General features: G+C 40.7%; 1 protein-coding gene across 8 annotated transcripts in view; it reads right to left on the bottom strand.

The window, feature by feature from the left end:
* Positions 1–833: 833 nt before the first annotated feature.
* The window catches only part of LOC107801628 (uncharacterized protein At3g49140), a 29,593-nt gene continuing 12,089 nt past the window's right edge, over positions 834–18,337 (bottom strand). For all 8 annotated transcript variants that reach the window (XR_012694080.1, XM_075219379.1, XM_075219376.1 and 5 more), the window contains 2 exons: positions 1,165–1,260; positions 834–1,029 (listed from right to left, as the gene is read on the bottom strand). Coding sequence is in view for 7 of the 8 variants with exons in the window: in XM_075219379.1 (XP_075075480.1) it covers positions 919–1,029; positions 1,165–1,260 (207 nt within the window). In the remaining variant the exon portion in view is untranslated. The remainder of the gene's footprint in view (positions 1,030–1,164; positions 1,261–18,337) is intronic.

Here is an 18,337-nt window from a genome sequence, read left to right as displayed (position 1 = left end):
ATATATATGTGTAATAATAAATTTAAAATAGCTACTCCTATATTCGGTTTGGTTCGGTTTTTTTTAATTAAACCAAAACCAAACCAAATTTGATCGGTTTTTAAATTTTAAAACCAAAACCAAACCAAACCAAAAAGTATCGGTTTTTTTGTCGGTTTAGTTTGGTTTTCGGTTTGGTTCGGGTTTTCGAATTTTTATGAACACCCCTAGTTTGAACGCTTATGCATAATTAACCTGCCCCTTTTAACCTTCTTCACTTAAATAAATATCAAGCCTTTGTATACAATAGAGTTCGAAATCATGACGTGCATCTAACTAAAAAATAATTACTTGTTACGCTCTTACAACTAAACCACTTACATCACATTTTATTCTATGACTAAATTCGAACCATGATACGCGCCTAATCCACGTATCATTAGTTGTGCTCTAGTACGGGGATAATAAGCTCAAATACAAATAACTCTGCATAAGAGTTATTCTCTCAAATACAAATAACTCTGCATAAGAGTTATCTATCGGAACAACACCCTTAAAATCTATTGTTTTTTTTTTTAAATTTTTAAGAAATGCTTTTTTGGGGGCATCCAAACGATAATCCACTAAGGTGCCCCTACTATTTTTGCCAAATGATTGAGAGAATATTTGAGTTAGAAAGTGGAAACTGGCCCTTCCCTTCTCAACTTAATTCCCAATATGGAAGAAGCATATGCTGTTATTCACCTGCCTTTTTCCTTTTATATGTCTTATCAAAGAGAGCTTCATTAGAATTTAAATCCAGCACGTAACCCATTTACAGGAAAACATTAGAGAAAACAAAACTGGAGAGAAACTGAGAACCAACTGCATGCAAGAATTTATTGAAATATAGATAATACGTTTATTCACAAGATCTGCTCCCAAACAGTAAGATTAAATTTAAAGTGAGTCCAAATCTCCAGCTCTTTCGGGAGTCCTAAACTTTTTGCGACGGGACCTGGGAAACAGAAGCTGCCGGATCTGTTTCTCAGCAGCAACCTCTGATGTTGCCTGCAGAGTAAAATAAAAGAGGTCATAGTAAAAATCAAAATCATGTTTTTTTGTGATAGCCCAAGTCATTGTTACTGAGCAAAGTTTCACTACAATATCAGTCTTTTAAAGCCAAAACCATTTTCTATTGCTTACCCTAACTTTGAAGGGGAAACGATGAGTTTGCACTTCTGTTCCCGAGAGAACTCTGACATCCATGCCAAGACTGTCAACTCCAATCAACTTTGCTCTCTGCAAAAGGTGGATTTTATATCACAGATTATTGATATGTAAAAAATATGAAAAATGTTCCAGATGAGCTATGTTAGCAAATTCGCCTCTTCTCGCCGAAGTAGGAAATGTCTGGAGTTTAGCTATGGTTTTTACCTATTAGTTTAACTTTGTATGATGTATAAAGAGAGGCATTAGTAGATATAACAACATGATCAATCAAATATTTCTCCAGATGAAAGAAGTTGGGGGGGGGGGGGGGGCATATAGATAACTGCGAAAAGTTGCCGAGAGGGTGCGGCGCCACCCGCAGACCTCGGCCGGAACTCTGTGTATATATCTATATGTATAGAAGAAATATTGTACATATAATAAAATGACACCCTAATGAATAAAACAGCCACTGGGTGCCAGTGGTAAAGGCCCAAAAATATCTCTCTGCCAGTAGTACGTACTATTGGACAATTAATGTTAGGTGTACGACAGTTTACTTTCTTATTTATTCTTTGTTTTACTTTTTTGACTTTTTAACTTATTTAATATTGTTTGACTTTTCTATTGTGCTTTCTTTATCCACTAAAATACAAAAGCTACCTTATTTCCCCAAAAACTTTTCCCACCCAAAACCCTTCTCTTCTACTGCGCTGCTGCCCCAAATTTGGGGATTCTTGGATTTTCACTGTTTTAGTCCGTCACTCACCGGCAGTTGGCCACCACCGTTTGGTGTCCACTTTTCCATTTCACCTCACCTTGTTGCTGCACCACTGCTTTGTAATTTGACTGTAAATCTCTCTTATTCTCTTGCTTCTTTTTTTAATTTTTTTTATGTTGGGTTTCTCTGAAAATAAATTTTTTGGTGGTATAGTTAATATTTAAGAATATAGAATTACAAGTTGCTAAACCCCTTTGATCATTTCATTTTCTCCCTTGTTTTTCTTTTATTCAATTCAAAATTGATTTTTTTTTCTCTTTTCCAATCTTTAATTTATAGTTTATTGTGTTATTGTGCATATTGTTCTCTTGAATTTTTGATTGTATTAGCTTTTGCATTTTGTTGTCAGATAAGCTTTTAAAGCATTTTGTTGTCAGATTTTTATTTTCATTATCTGTTTTGCTCTTGTTGTTGATTCCTTGATGGCGTTCATTGGAAGTTTAGATTTTCAGTATTAATTCAAATTTATACCAAAAATGCATATGACATGTATGTTTTTGTTTACTTAAGGATGAAAGAATTATGTATGTCTTACTTATTAGTTATAGTGACCAACTGATTATGGTAGTATTTTGTTAATTGGAAGATATTTAAACATGAAAGAAGTTGTCTTTTTGTACTTTTCATGTTGGAAGAAATTTTATGATATTGGTATTACTGCTGAAAATTTTATGATGTGCGCTAAGTTGTCATAATTTATTTTCATTCGATATATTTATCTATATAAATCGAAAAGATGAATAACTAAAATCGAAGCACAAAGTTGATCAAACCGACTATATATTTATCCCATTTGGACTGTATAAATAATATGGCACCCGAAACCTTCAAATCCTAGATCCGCCTCTGACCCCAGAAATACAAGAAAACTTCTACATGAAATAAACTTATTCTACTCGTAAATTTTTTGGCAATAAATGTGAAATATTAGCATAAACAAAACAAGAATACACCTAAAGAGCACCATATACTTCGACCACCTTCTAGGAATAGTATAAAGCCTCTAAGCAACAGGATCGAGGTACAAATTCTCTGTATGAACAAGCTACACCTACTTGCCCTATGTGCTCCTTTTAACATATCTACTCTTTCCCTAATTTCCTTTTGATTCTGTTGTTTAACGAACTCCTTGTTCATGGGAACGTCTCTGGAGATTTTCCAGTTCCTCGCTGTCCAAATATGATAAACAGTAGCCCCTAGTATAGCAGTGAGGACTTCTTTTTTAATAGTTTCCAATGCGTTCTCCTAATTCTCATAATGCTTTGCATCACATCCCCTCTCAGAATGCCTAGTCCAATCCAACTTGATATAGCTTCCCAAATTGCAGTAGACCAGGTGTAACGACTCGACCGATAGTTTTGACCTCTAGCGCGCTGTTCGGCAGTTTGAGGCCATGAGCAGCTTCACTTCAGGTATTATGACTTGTACGCATGGTCGGAATTGAATTCCGGGGAATTCGGAGTTGATTTGGAAAGAGAATTCTCATTTCGAAAGCTTTAAGTTGAAAGAATTGACTAAGATTTGGATTTTTGAGTAAACGACCTCGGAATTGGGATTCGAAGGTTCCAGCAGGTTCGTATGATGATTTTCGGACTTGGGCGTATGTCCGGACCGGGTCTTGGAAGACCCGGGAACGTTTCGGCACCTATTGTGGAAGTTAGCATTTTTGGAAAAATTTCATAAGTTTGGGTTGAAGTGCATTTCAGTGTTATCAATGTCCGTTCGGGATTCCGAGCCTGGGAATAGCTCCGTATGGTGATTCTGGTGTTGGGAGCGCGATCGGAAGTGAATTCAGAGGCCCGTGGGTCATTTTGGAGTCATTTGGCTAAAAGATAGAAATTTGAAGGTTTTTGGAGAAGTTTGATCGGAAGTGGACTTTTTGATTTCGGGGTCGGAATCCGAATTCCGGAAGTTGGAGTAAGTCCGTAATGTCAAATGTGACGCGTGTGCAAATTTTGAGGTCAATCGGACGTGATTTGATAGGTTTCGACATCGAATGTAGAAGTTTGAAATTCTAAAGTTCATTAAGCTTGGATTGGAGGTCAATTCATGATTTTAGCGTTGTTTGATATGATTTGAGGCCTCGAGCAAGTCCGTAATGTGTTTTGGGACTGGCTGATATGATTGGTTGGGGTCCCGGGTGGATTCCGGATGGTTAACATATCAAATTTGAAATTTAAAGAAGGATTGAAGCAACTGGTATCTGGTGTAACCGCACCTGCGGAGCCGCAAAAGCGGCTAGGAGGGACGCAGATGCGGTGCTGGGCCAGAAGTCAAGAGACTGCAGATGCGGTCATGTAGCCGTAGAAGCAGGACCGCACCTGCGAAGGTTGAGGCGCAGAAGCGGAAAGGGCAGCCTCATGAGAAACCGAAGAAGCAGGTAGTGGGTCGCACCTGCGGAACCGCAGAAGCGGTCAAGTGACCGCAGGTGCGGAAATGCTAGAGGTAGTGTATTCTTTTAAAGTCGGGGGTTGGTCATTTTTCCCCCATTTTTCATTTGTTGTGGACGATTTTGAAGAGTTTCAAGAGGGGTTTTCAACATCAACGACAAGGTAAGCTATCCCCACCTATCTTGAGTTAAATACATTGATTATGTGCGGATTTGAGCATGAAAATTTGGTAGAAACTTGGGGTTTGAGGGAAAACCTAGAAAATTGATATTCTTGGATTTTGACCACGATTAAGAGAAAATCATATATTTGAGTTCATGAGTTCATGGGTAAACTTTATCTTTGAAAAATTTCGAAATCCGGGCACGTGGGCCCGAGGGCAATTTTGTAAACTTTTCGATCAGGGGTTAGGAATTGTTATAAATTGGATTTGTAATGAGTAATTGAGCATATATTAATGGATTGCATAATTATTGGCTAGTTTTGGAGCATTTAGCATCGATTCGAGTCTTCGGAAGGGCGTGGAATGCCGGTTACTCACCTTTCTAACCTTGTAAGAGGGAATTGTCCCCATAGGTGAAATAATTGGTTATGTGCTCCTATTTGTGGGGGTTACGTATGCACGAGGTGACGAGAGTCCGTGCGTAGCTACTATTATGTGTAAGTCCGAGTAGCCTAGGACCCAAAAACATGCTATACTTGGAATATTTGTAATCTTATTGACAGCTGGATGGCTTAAATCCTATCGAATTGGTAAATAAATTTCAAAAAGGATTAAACTTCATTTTTCTTAAAATCATTAAAAGAGAATTGGCTTTTATTTGGATAAACGTTCCCCGATAAATTCTTAATTGGTTGTTTGAATGTGTGTATCTATGTGTGCCCGCGCGCATGTATGATTCGCGAGCGGGATAATAGATGCATCTATGGTTCACGTCGTTCGACCCTCGGCAGTGCACATTTTACATTTATATTGGATCGGGCCGTACGATCTCGGCATGATATGCGCATGCTTATATTGTTTGCCTGAGAATTTTAAATGTTGATACTTAACTTTCCTGGCCAGAGATAAATGGATAAAGATAATGAAGAGTAAATCTTTGGAAACCCTTTTTCTATTGAGAAGTTGTTTACCTGCTTTCCGGCTTTATGAGCTTATTTTGCTTTATGAAATCCCTGATTTCCTCACATTTTTACTATATTATCATTGGACCACTAGTAAGTGTCGAAGTCGACCTCTCGTCTCTACTTCTTCGAGATTAGACGGGATACTCACTGGATACACGTTGTTTTCGTACTCATACTACACTTTCTGTGCATTTTTGTTGCACAAGTTCATGTGTGGCTAGTGGCTTAGTGGCATAGCGGCGTGGTTGCTACGGAGACTTAGGTGAGTTGCATCTGTCGAGACAACCCGCAGCCAGCAGAGTCCCCTTCAGAGTATTGTACTGTATTTTCATTTCTGTCTACTTTGTATTCCGGACAGTTACTGTATTTTATTTCCTTCTTAGTAAATACTCATGCACTTGTGACACCGGGTTCTAGGATGATTATTGGGTATCTTGTATTTACTTCCAAACATTCTTTTACTTACATTGTAAAGATTGTCTTTTACTAGTAAAATTGAAGGAAAATCATAGTTTTCAAAATTATTAAAACGGGAACTTAATCAAGTATTTTGGTTGGCTTGCCTGACAGCAGTGTCCGGCGTCCATCACGACCCTTAGTGGATTTTGGGTCGTGACAACATGGTATCAGAGCACTAGGTTCCCTTAGGTCTCACGAGTCATGAGCAAGTCTAGTAGAGTCTCGCAGATCGGTACGGATACGTCTGTACTTATCTTCGAGAGGCTACAGGACTGTTAGGAGCTCTTCCCTTCTTGATTCCTCATCGTGCGATTTGATTCCTTGAGGCTTATGCCCTTGTTTCCTTCCTACTCAATCTTACGCGACGCGAACCGCTTGTTATAAATCGAGAATTGAAGAATTGTAATGGTACTACAGATGTGGTGCGGGATGTTTTTCCCGGTATAGTTGGTTGGGCTATTGTCGTCGCGTTGCGGAAGGATTTTTCTATCGGTTCGGTTCGGTAGTTGTGCTTCTAAGAGCTTGGAGGCTATGCACAGGTTGCTATGATGCTCACGATTGGTTATCGCATAGTATTGACTTGATGGTAGGATACTTGCCTATGTGTTGGGGCGGTGAATGATTTGAAAGGAAGCCTACTCAGTGCACAATTCAGAGATATGATATTTCATTTCCGGCGGAGGAAAAGCAATTGGCCTATGAATGTCCAGATTTGGGGTGATGGAGTAACGAGACTTGGTATTTTCGAGCGTGGTGGAATTTTCATCTGCGATGTAGTGTCGCCGTCCTCGATTGTATGTGTTATGGTCTTCTGCAATTCGCCTTTGGGGTAAGATATTGTGAAATAATATTGGAGAAACGACTGTTAGATATCGCGGGGTGCGGTGGCTCAGGATTGAATCAGTGTTTCTAATGTTGACGGCTCGAGAAAGATGATCTTCGGAAATGTTTAATTTTAGTAGCGATTTGTGGGCTCAAGTGCTACGAAGATAGATTTTACTTAAGGCAACAACTGAGCAGCAAAGGATGAGGAAGAACATGTGGGGAATGTCAAGCGATGGTTAAAATTTCTAGAAGGTCAAGTATAAGAAGCAAAGGTCGAGTACGATTAAAATGGTGAGTTCCGCCAAAGTGGGAAAGTGACGGAGTTGCATATGGGCTTTGTGGTAGGATGACTACGCACCTTAAGGAGAGTTTGGAATGATTTGGGAATTTTGGTGATTGGAGTCTACGGATTTAATTTGAGGTATGGGCTATTATGCGGCAGGAGATTTGATATAACGGAAATGAGCTGCTTGAAATGAAGAAGGATACAACATAACTTTGAATTGGAAGGATGTTGCCGCACATTTAATTGATGTCCACGAGGGGTGAACGGACTTGTGTAGCTAGAGAGTGAGCTCGGACTCAGGATGGGTTATTGATGTCGTAGTGATTGTACCCCGTGCAGCAGCGTTGGAAGATGTCGGCACGTAAATTCCACAGGTGGGTTATCTCCAATGAGCAGATCGACGGTCACATGGTTGGCGAAGCTTCGGCGAAGAATTCTATTAGTCATATAGCAAAGAGATCGGTCGTGCGAATGTGGTTGATGATTTAGAGTATAAAAAGGGGTTTCACAGAAAGATTCCGAGAATTTTGGCGGTTGAGTGAGCAAGGTTATGTCAATAAGAGATAAAGAATCCTGGTGAATTCCAGAGTTGTGTAATAGTGGCTTCAAGCTAAGTGGGAGAGTCCCACCGCCTATGATTGGGTTGCATGGTTAACTACTTGCGAGGTTTCTGGTTATTAGCATATTGATGGGTTATTTCAGCTATGGGAAAAGAACATAAGTGGTAATTTGGTTATTTGACCATAAAAGTGTGTTCTGGTTGGCCTTATTGGCTCATGTACAGACTTGGGGAAGGATTCAGGATTTATGCCTTGCATAGATGCAGGTTTCAAGGGAAGTGATTCTACCAGGTGCTTCGTCGAGAGGGTATTCATGTGCTAGAAGATTCATGGAGTTGATTATATTCGGGGCCAAGTCAGAGCGGGTGGCTCTCAACAACGGTCCTAGTGGATTCAAAGGGGTAAAGTGTGGTGCCTAATGATTTCGAGCCTATAGGTACGGTTAAGAATCAAGCTTTGTAGCAGCTTATGAGAAGAGGCCCAGAATGTTCTATGATGTTTTGACTTGCAGTGTAGCATTTGGGAGGTATGAAATGGTTCGTGGGATTTGAGACAGCATGGTCTCGTGATTCAAGGTCACTCGGGATGAGTGCGGATGGAGTGTATTATGTGTTGAATGGAGTTGTCACTATTTCTAAGGCAATCAAGGAATTGGAAGAAGATAGACTGGTTAGCCATAGTTGAGTTGGCATATTGGTGGTAGCGATCAGTTCCTTCAGCGTGATCAAGTTATGCAAGTGATTTGTGACGGTACGTGTGAGGCTTGTTGGCCGCCATAATTGATGTTATTCAGAAGTATTCTACTGTTATGGCCTGCTATGTGTAGGCGGATCCCGGAAGGGCTATGATGGCTTAGACCACTACTTAGAAATTTGCATATTCTACGGTTATGAGAATTCACTTGTGTGTTGCTATGGTTCTCTTGAAGTGAGTTAAGTGAAAAGTTTTTATATGATGAAGTGTTAATCTATTAGTGGTTCTGGAGTTATGATGAAAATCGTGTTCTATCATATATTGGCATGTTGGGTGCAGTAAGTGGTATGAAGTTTGAAGTAAGGATTAAGGTTGCAGTTCGGTGTTGAGAAGGATGTCACGAGCTCGGATGAGCAGGAAAGGAGTTTCGATGTTTAAAGTAAGTTGGTATTGTCTTTAGCGTCACCTGAGATCGATGTTTTGTGAAAAAGGCTTTGCATCCTGGTTAAGGATTCTTGATAGCCTTTCAGCGTTAGTGCGGCCGGTATCTGCTACGGAAGGTTGTGGGAGCGTGCCCCACGGGAAGGTTGTATAAGTGTGGCATGTAGCCACTTGATTGATTGAAGAGTTAAACCAAGTATGAAGATTATAGTGATGTCGTAAAATTGAGAATTGATGCCTGGAGGGCACTCGGTTTATTGGGTTGTGGACTGTGGAGGATTACTCCGGTTATGATGGTTGTTCTTGTGTGTTATGAGAAAAAGGGGGTGATTATTGACCTTTGAAAGGTTATTAGCCTAGTTCAAAGCGATCAGAATCAGCTTTGAGGTTTGTGGATGGATTTAAATGTGAATATGAGCTCTATATCAGGCCAGATGTGTTCATTTCAGCAATGCGCTCCTTATGGAAGAGTAGTCGGGGTGCTATTTCGTCATCAGCTATTTCATGTAATGATATATTGCGCCGTGTGAGTTGTGAGACGGCTTGGTGAATTTCTTATGTGTTGAGGTTCCTCGTAGTGATGATGTTATATGAGTAGAATGGCTCTTGAGATTCAGATCGTATATCGCACCTCAGTTGTGCTTGAGTTTGTAGCTTATAGCGCTATATGTCTCTCCAGGGATGGTATTATGCACTTAGCGTGCTTGTGATCAACATTCGGTATTTTGTTGGAATGAGCAATCTAGCTCGGTGTGTATCTCCTTATATGAATTTTATGTGGATCAGGTGGCACGCCGCCATGGGTATGTTGTTTGGAACGGGTTGCACGCCGCAACAGTGTGATGTTGAGTACAGTTTCCTATATCTGTTTTTATGTGTTTTGTTTCCTATTTTTCTGAGGAAAACTCGTATTAGCTGTGTGAGTTGAGTAGTCCCTTCCAGAGTTCATTTTCCTTTTGTATCGCATTCGAATTGGTAGCCTATTGGCACATTGTGGCATTATATGAGACTTTTGATCATATCTGGGGTGGCTTATTGCCGGAGCAGTTCGTGCTGGGTGAGACGAGATCATTGGATTTAGGAACAGAGCAATCTGATTATATGGAGTATATTAAGGAGCAAAGACCATTATTTGGTTCAGAATGAGGTGATGGTTTTTGTCAGGAGTATAGACCCAATGATTTGTTGATTAGGCAGTTGGTTATGAATTTCTACACATCTTTTCTGTCGTGGCGGTATTGTAAGAGTTAGAGCAAGACCTATGTATGTCATGAGGTGCAATGAGAGCATCAGATTCGTGGAATTTCGACTAATTTGATCAGAGAATGTTATTGTGGTCCTGTGAGCAAAGTGGTGCGAGGTGTGAATTCAGCTAAGGTATGCAGTCATGTTCTGGTACATCGTGTGGTGATTGATACGGTGTTCGTATGTAGGAAACAGGTCTGGCAGAGAATTCCGAATGTTGGAATTGGGCTCTAAGGCTTATTTGCTTAAGTGAAAAAGGATATCTTCAGATTGATCGAGCTAGGGTGCCCAGCTGAGTTGTGGTAGCACGGGTAGGTGCTCGAGGTGTTAAACAGTGATTTCGGACAACTCCAGCACAGTTCTTAGTACGTTCCAAGACGAACATATGTTTAATTGGGAGAGAATGTAACGACCCGACCAGTCGTTCTGAGCTCTAGCGCGCCGTTCGGCAGTTTGAGGCCATGAGCAGCTTCACTTCAGGTATTATGACTTGTACGCATGGTCGGAATTGAATTCCGGGGAATTCGGAGTTGATTTGGAAAGAGAATTCTTATTTCGGAAGCTTTAAGTTGAAATAATTGATTAAGATTTGGGTTTTTGAGTAAACGACCTCGGAATTGGGATTCGAAGGTTCCAGCAGGTTCGTATGATGATTTTCAGACTTGGGCGTATGTCCGGACCGAGTCTTGGATGACCCGGGAACGTTTCAGCACCTATTGTGGAAGTTAGCATTTTTGGAAAAATTTCATAAGTTTGGGTTGAAGTGCATTTCAGTGTTATCAATGTCCGTTCGGGATTCCGAGCCTGGGAATAGCTCCGTATAGTGATTCTAGTGTTGGGAGCGCGATCGGAAGTGAATTCGGAGGCCCGTGGGTCATTTTGGAGTCATTTGGCTAAAAGATAGAAATTTGAAGATTTTCGGAGAAGTTTGACCGGGAGTGGACTTTTTGATTTCGGGGTCGGAATCCGATTCCGGAAGTTGGAGTAGGTCCGAAATGTCAAATGTGATGTGTGTGCAAAATTTGAGGTCAATCGGACGTGATTTGATAGGTTTCGACATCAAATGTAGAAGTTTGAAATTCTAAAGTTCATTAAGCTTGGATTGGAGGTCGATTCATGATTTTAGCGTTGTTTCATATGATTTGAGGCCTCGAGCAAGTCCGTAATGTGTTTTGGGACTGGTTGGGGTCCCGGGGACCTCAGGTGGATTCCGTTAACGGATCAAATTTGGAATTTGAAGAAGGATTGAAGCAGTTGGTATCTGGTGTAACCGCACCTGCAAAGTTTTGGCCGCAGGTGCGAAGCCGCAGAGGCGGCTAGGAAGGACGCAGATGCGGTGTTGGGCCAGAAGTGAAGAGACCGCAGATGCGGTCATGTAGCCGCAGAAGCGGGACCGCACCTACGATGGTTGAGGCGCAGAAGCGGAAAGGGCAGCCTGGTGAGAAACCGCAGAAGAAGGTAGTGGGTCGCACCTGCGGAACCGCAGAAGCGAATCAAGTGACCGCAGGTGCGGAAATGCTGGAGGTAGCGTATTCTTTTAAAGTCGGGGATTGGTGATTTTTCCCCCATTTTTCATTTGTTGTGGACGATTTTGGAAAGTTTCAAGAGGGGGTTTTCATCATCAATGACAAGGTAAGTTATCCCCACCTATCTTGAGTTAAATACATTGATTATGTGCGGATAAGCATGAAAATTTGGTAGAAACTTGGATTTGAGGGAAAACCTAGAAAATTGATATTCTTGGATTTTGACCACGATTTTGGGTATGAAATTAAGAGAAAATCATATATTTGAGTTCGTGAGTTCATGGGTAAACTTTATCTTCGAAAAATTTCAAAATCCGGGCACGTGGGTCCGAGGGCAATTTTGTCAACTTTTCGATAAGGGGTTAGGAATTGTTATAAATTGGATTTGTAATGAGTAATCGAGCATATATTAATGGATTTGCATAATTATTGGCTAGTTTTGGAGCATTTAGCATCGATTCGAGTCTTCGGAAGGGTCTCCTTTCTTAACCTTGTAAGAGGGAATTGTCCCCATAGATGAAATAATTGGTTATGTGCTCCTATTTGTGGGGGCTACGTACGCACGAGGTGACGAGAGTCCGTGCGTAGCTACTATTATGTGTAAGTCCGGGTAATCTAGGACCCAAAAACATGCTATACTTGGAATATTTGTAATCTTATTGACAACTGAATTGCTTAAATCCTATCGAATTGGTAAATGAATTTCTAAAAGGATTAAACTTCTTTTTTCTTAAAATCATTAAAAGAGAATTGGCTTTTATTTGGATAAACGTTCCCCGATAAATTCTTAATTGGTAGTTTAAATTTGTATATTTATGTGTGCCCTCGTCGCATGTATGATTCGCGAACGGGGTAATAGATGCATCTATGGTTTGCGTCGTTTGACCCTTGGCAGTGCACATTTTACATTTATATTGGAGTGGGCCGTACGACCTCGGCATGATATGCGCATGTTTATATTGTTTGCCTGAGAATTTTAAATGTTGATACTTGACTTTCCTGGCCAGAGATAAATGGATAAAGATAATGAAAAGTAAATCTTAGGAAACCCTTTTTCTATTGAGAAGTTGTTTACCTGTTTTCCGGCTTTATGAGCTTATTTTGCTTTATGAAATCCCTGATTTCCTCACATTTTTACTATATAATCATTGGACCACTAGTAAGTGTCGAAGTCGACCTCTCGTCTCTACTTCTTCGAGATTAGACGGGATACTCACTGGGTACACGTTTTCGTACTCATACACTTGATGTGCATTTTTGTTGCATAGGTTCATGTGTGGCTAGTGGCTTAGTGGCATAGCGACGTGGTTGATACAAAGACTTAGGTGAGCTGCATCTGTCGAGACGGCCCGCAGCCAGCAGAGTCCCATTCAGAGTATTGTACTATATTTTCATTTCTGTCCACTTTGTATTCCGGACAGTTACTGTATTTTATTTCCTTCTTAGTAAATGCTCATGCGTTCTATAGAGCGGTGATTAGACCAACCATGCTGTATGGGGCGGAATATTGGCCAGTCAAGAATTCTCATATCCAGAAGATGAAAGTAGCCGAAATGAGGATGTTGAGATGGATGTGAGGACACACTATGCTGGATAAGATTAGGAATGAAGATATTCGGGAGAAGGTGGGCGTGGCTCCCATGGAGGACAAGATGCGGGAAGCGAGACTTAGATGATTCGGGCATGTGCGGAGGAGGAGCCCAGATGCTCCGATTAGGAGGTGTGAATTGTTGGCTTTGACAGATACAAGGAGAGGTAGAGGACGACCTAAGAATTATTGGGGCGAGGTGATAAGGCAAGACATGGTGCAACTTCAGATTTCCGAGGACATGGCCCTAGATAGGGAGGTGTGGAGGTCGAGCATTAGGGCTGTAGGTTAGGGGTGGTTGAGCGTTTTTCTTCGTTGTTCTGGCTAGTCTGATAGTGTTTTCTATAGGACTGCTAGCAGTTATTGTTCCATCACACTTTCTATTTTTTTGTTTATTATTATTATTAATTTTTTTTACTTTTATTTTATATTTTTTTCCAATTTTTATTATTGCCATAGTTATTGTCCTTCCCACTTATTTGTTGTCACTTACGGTGCTGATCTTATTTGTATGTTTTCTGCTGTTGTTACAAATCTGTCGTTTTTGAGCCGAGGGTCTCTCGGAAATAACCTCTCTACCCTCATGGGTAGGGGTAAGGTCTGCGCACACTCTACCCTCCCCAGACCCTACTAGTGGGATTATTACTGGGTTGTTGTTGTTGTAAATACTCATGCACTTGTGACACCGGGTTCTGGGATGATTATTGGGTATCTTGTATTTACTTCCAAACATTTTTTTATTTACATTGTAAAGATTGTCTTTTACTAGTAAAATTGAAGGAAAATCATAGTTTTCAAAATTATTAAAACGGGAACTTAATCAAGTATTTTGGTTGGCTTGCCTGACAGCAGTGTCCGGCGCCATCACGACCCTTAGTGGATTTTGGGTCGTGAGACCAAGGACCGGCACCAAACAAATGTTGTATTGTTTCCCGTTCACCAGTGAACGCAGGTGGAGTCTTCACATGCAATTCCATCTTAATCATTCTCTACTTAGTAAGCATTTTCCTCTGTCCAGCTAACCAAAACATAAAACTATGCTTTGACATCAATACTCTATTCCATATCAACTCTGATCCTACCATGATAGGTCGTAATCCAACATGGCCAAGTAGCTAAGTGAGACAGAGTATTGTCCATTACCGGTCAAAGAATATGTTCCATTTGTGTACCAATGTACCATCCCTCGCTAAACTTTATGTAACTTTTTCCAATACCAACTACATTCAGCTGGTGGAGTGTGCTCCCAGACATCAGAGTTATTTCTCATATAAACCCCATGTACCCACTTAACCCATAACATATCTTTTTTCCTAACCAACAACCATAATAGTTTCCCTATTGATGCCAGATTCCACAACCTGCAGTTTTTCACATTCAGTCCACCATATTTCCTAGGTAAACACACTTGTTCCCATGCCACTAGGGAGACTTTCTTCTTCTCATCTGTGCTAACCCACAAGTACTCTCTACATTGCTTATCCACCTGCTTGAATATACTCTGTGGTAAAATAAACACTGATCCCCAAGAGTTGTGCAGGGAAAACAGTACTGAATTGATAATTTGCAACTGACCAGCATAGGAGAGATGTCTAACAGAGGTAGATTTGATTTTGGCAGTGATTTTGTCAATTAATTGCAAGTAGTCCAGTTCTTGCAATCAGTCTGTCCCTAATTGCAATCAGTCGAGGACAGACTGACAGGTTGCAAGAACTGGCTTTTCTCTGGAGAGAGTGGGAAAAACCAGTTCATTTGTTTGGAGAGAGGGATAGACTCATTGTAAATTTGATAGTGAAATGCTGAAGTGCCTCCATGACTCTGTTAATAGAAGATTCATTGCCCTTGCAGAAGATCATTAGATCATCTGAGATCAGATGTGTCAGCCCCAAACTTTTGCACATAGGATGGAATATAAAATCTGGAAGCTGGGACATTTTGCTCATCACGCTTGAAAAGTACTCCATAACCATGACAAATAGTAGAGGAGACAATGGATCCCCTTGCCTCAATCCCCTTCTTCCTTCAAAATATCTGTAACCCTCCCCATTCACCTTCACTGAGAACTTTGTAGAAGTCACACAGTTCATGACTTATGTCACAAATCTTCTAGGAAACCCGAAGCCTTGTAGCATTCCTTCAATAAATTCCCATCTAACCATATCATATGCCTTACGGAGGTCAATTTTCATCATACACCTGGGTGAAGTTTTCCTCTTATAATGCCTTAGCAAGTCGTGGCATATTAATACATTCTGAATCATTGACCTTCCTTGAACAAAAGGAGATTGTGTGTCAGTCACCACCAATGGTAGAACAGCCTATAACCTTTTGCATAGCATCTTAGAAAAACACTTGTAAACCACATTGCAACATGAGATAGGCCTGAATTGGCTGGCCTCCAATAGTCTATCAACTTTGGGAATCAGTGCTATCATGTTGCACTAATCTGTTTCAGGAGCTTCCCATTTTGGAAAAACTCCAAAACTGCTTCCGTGACTTCATTACCAACAATGGCCCATGCATCTCTAAAAAAACCACCACCATACCCATCCGAACCTGGACTTTTGTTGATGCAAATGCTGAACATAGCCTCTTTAACTTCCCTCTCAGTGAAAGTTTTAATTAGATTCAACTGTTGTACTGCTTCTAGAGTAGGGCCATTTTTCAGGAATCCTGTATATGCATGTCTCCTTGATCCTCCCACCTCCCCTAGCAAGTTCCGATAAAATTTAACAAAGACCCCTGCTATCACAATAGGATCTATTTGGGTGACCCCATGTTCATCTTGTATTTGGGTAACAGACTGCTGCAGCTTCCTTTTTTTGATCACTGAATGAAAATACTTGGTGTTGTCATCACCAAGTCTAATCCAAGTAGCTTTACTCTTCTGTATAAGAGGCTTTTCTGCTAGAATAGAAGCTTTCTTATACCTCAAATATGATGTTTTCTCTTGTGCCTGAAGACTCTGATCCTGTGGATGCAGTTGCAGTTTGGCCTGTATATCAAGTAATGTGGTCCTTGCCACTTGGACATTTTTAAGGATGTTGCTAAAATGCTACTTATTTAACTGTTTCAGCTTCTGCTTGAGTGCTTTTAATTTCTTAACCACCTTAAACATTGTACATTCCTGAACCTGTTCATTCCAACTCTCTCTAACAATCTCCAAGAACAGTGGATGTGTGCTCCAAACATTACAATATTTGAAAGTTTTCCTTGCAGGCTGATCTTGCATGATTGAGATTCTAATTGGACAGTGATCACTCACACCCACCGGTAAGATGTTGACTATGCACGCTGGTATTACATCTACCCAATCTCCATTTATAAATACCCAATCTATCTTAGAGAAGACCCTGTCTACCTCTTTTCTATCATTCCAGGTGTACTGACCACCAGTGCTAGGCGACTCTTATAACCCACAGTTGTCTGTACAATTTGTAAAATCCACCACTTCTGCATACATTACTGGATTACTATCCTCTATATGGAGGACAACATTAAAATCACCTAACACCATCCAAGGAATATTACTACCTCTGCCAACAGAACAAAGATAATCCCATAGTTCCTTCCTATCTACTTTGAGATTATAAGCATACACAAATGTTATCATAAAAGTCAACTATAATGGAACAAATGTGGCTTGGCAAGTGATAGCCTCAGCTATACTTCCTTTGACAATCACATTATAAAGGTCTGGTCGCCACACCACCCAAACTCTGCCATTATAATGGAACTCATGATTGGTAGTAAATTGCCATCTTCAAACATTGTTCTTGCTAGCTCTGGTACTCTATTAATCTTTATTTTAGTCTCTAAAAGACCTATCAAACCTACATTATTCTCATTGCAGAGGAGTTTCACCTCTTTCTGCTTATTGAGCCCATTCAGGCCCCTCACATTCCCACTTAATATATTTTAACCATTTCCAGTAATTGGAAATAGTTTATCACCTCTTCCAACCTCCACCAATTTCTGCGCCCCTGAAGTTGAGGTACCCTCTTTGCCCAATGCTTGAAATGAGTTGGCCACTACCATTGCTTCCTTTTCTGCTCTAGGTGACTTCCCAATCTTAGATGGTTGAACCCACCCGCCATCTTTCTTAGCACCATCCACCTGTACCCTGAATTCTTCCCCTTGTGTCTTGTGCTGTGCAATCCTTGATTCAAACTTGTTGGTGTCCTTATTTCTTCCTGTTCTATTAGTCTCTGTTGTCTTCTCTGTCGCTGCTTCCAATTATAAACAACCTTCTGATCTATCACAACTCCTTTCTCGTTTCTAAAGTATATCTCCTCAGGTAACTGAGCCCCAATCTTCACTTCTGCTAATAATCTGGCAAAGTTAAGCCCCACTTTCTTCTCTGTATTCCTATCAACCATCAATGGTTTCCCAACCACGCTTCCTATTTTGCTCAGGCCTCTAGCCCTCCAATATTTGAAGTCTAGTCCAGGCAACGTGATCCATATAGGAACTGAGTGAAGTTCCTCCCTTGAAAACTCCATATCCTGATTCCACTCCTTAACTATGAACGGTTTGTTGTCGAAGTGGTAAATACCCCTTGTAAGACTTCATTCTTACCTGCCTCATTGTCAAAACAAACCAGAACAATACCATTTTTCATCATGGCTATTTTATTGATACCAATTTTACCCCACGGCCTTTGAATGAACCCATTCAGTACTGAAAATGGAGGGTAAGCACCTAAAACATAACATACTACGACATTCTTCCAATATTCAATCTCAGAGTTATCCTGAATAATTTCCCCAATCTGATGTTCCCCAGAGTGAATTGGGTCTACATATTCCAATTTAAAACCACCATTTGAGATTTTTGATATATCAAAATTGTGCCAAATGGAAGCCCTCGATTCAGTTATCTTACCTGTTATCTCATCCTGTAATTCAACTTCATCCGCCAGGATTGTTTCCTACTACTACTCGACGAGTGGATAAAATCTAACCATTCCCCCAATTTGTCCTTCGCATGTGTCACAGTTTCAATTTGCATGTTAGGTTTCTGCACAATTTCCGGAGATGCTTCTCTGGAGATGCTAATTCCTTCATTAATTATCTCTGTAAACTGCTCCGCTTTGCCACATCCTCTGATAGTAGTCTTCGCCGCATATTTTTGTGTTAGTATCGCCGCCTGGGACTGAGCTGACAGTCGTCCTCTCCTACCTCCCATGGTTGGCGCACGTTCTAACTTGCACCGGGAGAGAGAAACCATCGAGCTCAAGTCCGTC

The sequence above is a fragment of the Nicotiana tabacum genome, chromosome 8 (assembly GCF_000715075.1).
Source record: "Nicotiana tabacum cultivar K326 chromosome 8, ASM71507v2, whole genome shotgun sequence".
NCBI lineage: Eukaryota > Viridiplantae > Streptophyta > Magnoliopsida > Solanales > Solanaceae > Nicotiana > Nicotiana tabacum.
Note: the sequence above shows the minus strand (reverse complement) of the source record. Positions and strands in the feature narration are given on the sequence as shown.